Raw genomic sequence first — 6000 nt, 5'->3', positions numbered from 1 at the left:
AAGTGTCTGTCAGTTTTTTTTTCATTAACACAACTGACAATTAAGTAAATGAGATGGGAAGAAAATACATTTATTTTAATAAATTGACATTAATCTGGGATAAAAATATCTTCCTTACAGTGGACTTCAGGTTGTTTTTCTCATGGGATTGGGGAAGGGGAAAGGGTTAAGCATTTATATAGTGCCTACTATGTGCCAGGTACCATGCTAAGTACTTTCTACAAATATTATTTCATTTGATCCTCACAACAACCCTGGGAGGGAGGTACTGTAATTATTTCCAATTCACAGCTATGGAAACTAAGGCAAAGAGAGGTTAAATGGCTTTCCCTGGGTAACACAAGGGTCTGAGGGTGCATTTAAATTCAGGCTTTCCTGATGCCAAGCTCAGTACTGTGTCCACTGCACCACCAGCTGCCTCCAGGTTTAGACCTGCCATACCAAAATGATGGCAGCAAACCAGAGAATCCTGCTCAGAACATTGTAATGAAGTTGAAATGAAACATATTACAATGAACAGTGTTATTTATAAAATACTGAAAATTCAATTAACTAGACTAGACCAGACTATCTCATTACAATTCAGCATATTAGTAAGATACTAACATTAGTATGATAGGTATCATTGTATTCTGATGCTTCATCAACAGATTCCTAAGTTACATTTAGGGAAAGTCTCATTAGTTAAAATAATTTTACCTGACAGACGACATATGACACAGTATCTCCAGCTTTCACTTTTTTGCCTCCATGAGAGTTTATCCAGATGGCAACATGCACATGTGGTAGGCTTTTTTTGTCAGGGTAATCCTGAGGGTCCTTTGTCAACGCCTAAAAAACAAGGATGAAATGTTCCCAATAATTTAAAAGAAATTTTCACAGATATAGATACACACATATGTATGTTGGGGTGAAATGTTAACAATGTAATAATTATGTAACGTAATATATCAACTAAGAAATTGTCATAACATACCTAATTATCATATCTTCATGTCTTTTCTTTGATCTAATAGACAAGAGTCAATCTAGTAGAAATGAAATTTCAATTTTTGAGGTTTGATATCATTGAAAATAATAAAAATCTAAGTAAACTAAAAACTAAAAAAAAAAATAGAGAATATTACCAAGCCTTCAAATTATCTAATAACTTCCTGAAATTATCCTTTGCTAAATTAAGAGAATCAATGCAGTTAGACATTAATGATTACTGAGACAAGCCGGGTTACTTGTGATACAGCTGACTCCCTATCTTCTAACCTCTCTCTATCTCATATCTTTCATAGTCACTTAACTTAAAACTTCTAAAGCTCCACAAAATAATCAATCATCAAGTTTTAAAGGTCTAAATACATGCCATGCACTGTGCCAAGCACCAGAAATAAAAGAACAAGAAACAACATATTCTATCAAGGTACTTCACATTCCAATGGCCTATTTCGGTTTTTAAAAAAACTACAGGAATCACTTATTCAATAAACATTATTTGACTATCTACTATATGCAAAGTGCTAGGAGGTAGTATGGGGGATATACAGAAATATTTTTGCTTTATGATCCAAAATTTAAATTTGTACCATTGATTATGGCTATGCATATTCTGTGCCATGAGGGGACCATTATCATTCCCTGCTCATCCCTAACCATTCTCCAACCACACCAGAACAAGAAGAATACGTGGGAATTATTAAGGCCATACCCTTAGAACCTGACTAGCATCAACACTCCTTGGAGACTGAGCGTGATCACTCATTTGATACTCAGGACTACCCTTAGGACTAACACTCTATTTTCCCTTTTCTTGTTTTCATCAAGGCCTCTTGTGGAAGGAGTAATTTGAAATGAGTCTTGACAAGAAAAGGGAAATCAGAAGATGGAGGTGAGGAAGGAGAGCATTACAGGTAAAGAGAAGAACCAATGAAAAATCACAGAAGTAAGAGGTTGTCGGACAGAAGGAATAAGTAGTATACTAGATATGTGATGACTTGGCAAAACACTGGATATGTAGGATGAGTGAGACTGAGGAACTGAGTATGACATCTAGGTGGTAAGCCTGGAGGACTGAGAGTATGGTGGTACCGCTGAAAGACTGTAACACCCTATCGTGAAAGAGGGGAAGTTTGGGGGAAGGGGGAGAGAAGATGTTGAGTTCTATTTTGGAAGTATTGAGTCTGAGATGTCTACAGGATACTCAGTTCAAGAGAGCTAACAGAGAACAGAGAAGTAAAATTAGAGGTTGGGAAATAGGTTAGGGCTAGATAAACAGACCTGAGAATCATCTGCATAAAGATGATAACTGAATTCACAGGAGCTCATGATTCACCAGATAAGATAACACAGAAGAAGAGGAACATGTTTAGATATTTGGGAAGCACCCACAGTTAGTGAGCATGACCTGGAGGAAGATCAAGCAAAGAAGACTGAGAGAACAATCAGCAGTGAAGAGATGGAACCCCAGTCATACATAAGCAGTGTCACAAAAACCTAGAGAAGAAGAGTATACAGGAGAAAAGGGCAATCAATAGTGCCGAATGCTGCAGAGAGGTCAAGGATTATATTTATGTAAACATATGCTTATGGGGGGAGATATTAATTAACTCTACATTTAGGCTGTATTCATTTTCATATGTATTTGTCTCTCCCATTAGAATGTAAAATAATTATAAGTAGGGATTGTTTCGTTCTTTGTATCTTTATCCCCAGTACTTAGCAGAGTGCCTGGGACATAGTAAATTCTTAGCAAACAATACTTAATTGTTTTCTTTTCTTAACATTACTCTCTCTTAGTTTTCCTCTTACCTATCTATTTTTGCTCAGTATTCTTTGATGGATCATCCACATCCCACCTTCTAACTGTAGATGGTCACAGAATCATAGTTTCAGAGTTAGAAGGGCCTTGGGGACCATCAAATCCACCCCTTCCTTACACAGATGAAAAAAATGAGTCAGAGAGGTTCAATGACTTCCCAGAGCACATAACTAATGTCTGAAGCAGGATCTGAACCCATGACTTCCTGCTTCTACAGGCAAGGCCTATCCATTATGTAAGGTTCTGACCAGTGCCCCCATCTTTCTTTGTATCCTCTTTATGACCTTATCGGTTCCTGTGGTTTAATTGTTCTCTCTAATCAGATGATACATAGCATTATGTAGCCAGTCCCATAGCTTCAAAAGGACATCATCAATTGTGTATTAAACATTTCAAACTGGAGACATCTTAGACTCAAAATGTCCAGAATTCATTACCGTTTCCCCAAATCCTACCCTCTTCCAAGTTTCTCTATTTCTTTCTATCTACTATCCTTCTAGTCCAGGGGTGGGGAACCTGTGGCTTCAAGGCCACATGTGGCCTTCTAGGTCCTCAAGTGCAGCCCTTTGAATCCAAATTTCACAGAACAAATCCCCTTAATAAAAGGATTTTTTCTGTAAAACTTGGACTCAGTCAAAAAGCCACACCCTAGGACCTACAAGGCCACAGGCTGCAGGTTCCTCACCCCTGTTCTAGACTCAGGTTTCCAATGTTGGCATTATCTTTGACTCTTCACTCTCTCTCCTCTTACACATTTAATCACTTGTCAAATCCTGGTATTTCTCTTCAATTCTCACCCAGCAACATTCCTTTGGACTGGACTCTATCATGATCAAGCCTCCTAGGAAGCACTGTATCATCAGGAAATTCATCATTAGATTGCACCAGCCTTAGTACTCACACCTCATCACAGTCATCAGTATTCTCCGTCCCTCTGATTTGCAAAGTGCAGCAAAGAACTTCTCTCAAAGCCTCCACTTACAGAAGGTCCCTAGATGCTTATCTCTTCATTTCCCACCTGGCTACCCTCCTTTAGACTGGACCTCATCATGATCATACTTACGTTGTCGTACCTATCCCTGTGCCCCATTCCACTTTCCCTTTCATATATTTTCTTCCCCCATCAGATAGTGAGCTCTCTGAAGGCAGAGACTGTCTTTTTATGTTCAAATCCCAAGCACTTAGCACAGTGCCTGACACATAGCAGGTGCTTAATAAATATTCAATGACTGAAAGAATGATTCCTATTGCTACATCATCTCTTGCATCTGACCCCTCTTCTTTCTTCTCCCACAGCTACCACTTTGGTTCAGGTACTCATCATTTCTCACTCAGATTACTGTAACAGCCTCACAGGTTTTCCTTTCCAAGTAAATGTAACAAAATTATAAAGATTCAGCAGGAATCAAATGAAGAGATATGAGAGAACACCCCAAACTCACCACTTCATGGAGGTGGGAAGTCCATAGGTGTTACACATTGTACATGTTTTGGGACTTTTTCAATGTATTGATCAATTACGATATCAATAAAAACTAAATTTTTAAAAAATCTATCATCTCTCCCTCCCACTTCCATGTACTGTGGGATCTCTTCTATTGGCAGAATTCAATTCCATTCCTCTCTCTGATTCCTCTCCCTGCACTGTTCCATTCTCACTTTCCTGGCACTCTAAAGGCAGGGAAGAAGGTAAAAGCCTCTTTATCCACTTCTCCTCTCTAGTTTTGACAGTCTTTTTCTGGGTCTGCCTGTCCCTACTTTTCTTCATGCTGCTCTATAAAAGAAGTAGCTCTATACTATCTCAAAACCTACAATGTTGGATTTACTGTAGAGGAAATAAGATCTTTTCTGTCCCTCAATTATTAACATATTTTTTTCATATATTCCATCTTGATTTTTTCTTATATATGTATATATCCTTAGATTCTTTTAGCCACTGATATTCTCTATTTTCTTGCATCTCTCAGATAACATGCACTATTTTGTGTATTTATGTTTTAGGGAAACTCAAACAAAATTACTTCCCTATCCCACAACCATGGCCCTGTCTATCCTTAGACACATGAAAATGAATGTTTAATTGTTTTCTAAATTAAAATTTTCTTCTCTTTTTATCCATGTTGAAAAATCCTGCTCACCTCTGGATTTTTTTGAAAGAATGACATATTCTCTTTTGCAGAATGTCCAATTATTTTCTGCAATACTGTGGCTCAGCTTTGCCAACTATGTTTTTTTTGGGTTTATTGGGGTTTTTTTTTGGCTTTTTTTGGCAGTTGGGGTTAAGTGATTTGCCCAGGGTCACACAGCTATTAAGTGTCAAGTGTTTGGTCTGAGGCTGGATTTGAACTCAGGTCCTCCTGACTCCAGGGCTGGTGCTCTATCCACTGCGCCACCTAGTCACCCCCGCCAACTATGTTTTGACACATACTATGTTGTTTGACACAAATGATCTTTGTTTTTTAGAAAATCATATTCGAATTTTTTTGATTTCCTGTATTATATATGGTAATCCTGGAATTTGACTTGGAATATGAAAGGTTTTTCCTCTGATTCTTGAAAAGTTTGTTTTGTTGCTGAAATTGTGAAATCTAACTACAATGTTTCTTGGTAAATTAAGCATGGAATTTCATTCTACTGGTATTCTATGGATTACCTTTACCAGTATTTTGCCATCTGCTTCTAATATTTCTGGGAAATTTTTCTGTATGGTTTTTGGAAGTTTGGTATTACAATTACAAGTTGTTGTTGTTTTTTTAAATGATGCTCTTATGTAACAACTAGTCTCTTAGATTGTCTCTTCATACCAAATCTTGTATTCCTGTTTAATGGTGTGCTTATGTTTTTCAATTTAGTTCAATTAATTTTCCTTTTGCCTCTGCGGTTTTGTGTTCTAATTCTGATCTCTTTTTCAGTGAACCTACTTTTCTGAATAGTTTCAATATTTTGTTCTAAACTCTTTAGTCTCGTTAAATTTGTTCATTTCTTTCTCAAGTTACAATTTTTGTCATATAAAAGTATTTTCATTTAATTCTTTGATTGACTTTTTGAACCATTCTAGGTCTCAGTATTACTTGAATGTCATATCACAGGGCTTTGAAAAAATATGCTGTAATGCTTTCATTGAAACCACTGTTGCATGAAATCTGACCACCAAGAGTCCATTGGAACAATGATGTGGAAAAATAGTAAGA

The 6000-nt window shown here is 37.1% G+C and overlaps 1 protein-coding gene across 3 annotated transcripts in view; it reads right to left on the bottom strand.

The window, feature by feature from the left end:
* The window catches only part of POLA1 (DNA polymerase alpha 1, catalytic subunit), a 330831-nt gene that overhangs the window by 208114 nt on the left and 116717 nt on the right, over positions 1 to 6000 (bottom strand). For all 3 annotated transcript variants that reach the window (XM_027845456.1, XM_027845457.1, XM_027845458.1), the window contains one exon: positions 700 to 831. In XM_027845456.1, coding sequence (XP_027701257.1) covers positions 700 to 831 — 132 coding nt within the window. The remainder of the gene's footprint in view (positions 1 to 699; positions 832 to 6000) is intronic.

This window comes from Vombatus ursinus, unplaced genomic scaffold (genome assembly GCF_900497805.2).
Source record: "Vombatus ursinus unplaced genomic scaffold, bare-nosed wombat genome assembly UNPS02014962.1, whole genome shotgun sequence".
NCBI classification, from domain to species: domain Eukaryota; kingdom Metazoa; phylum Chordata; class Mammalia; order Diprotodontia; family Vombatidae; genus Vombatus; species Vombatus ursinus.
Note: the sequence above shows the minus strand (reverse complement) of the source record. Positions and strands in the feature narration are given on the sequence as shown.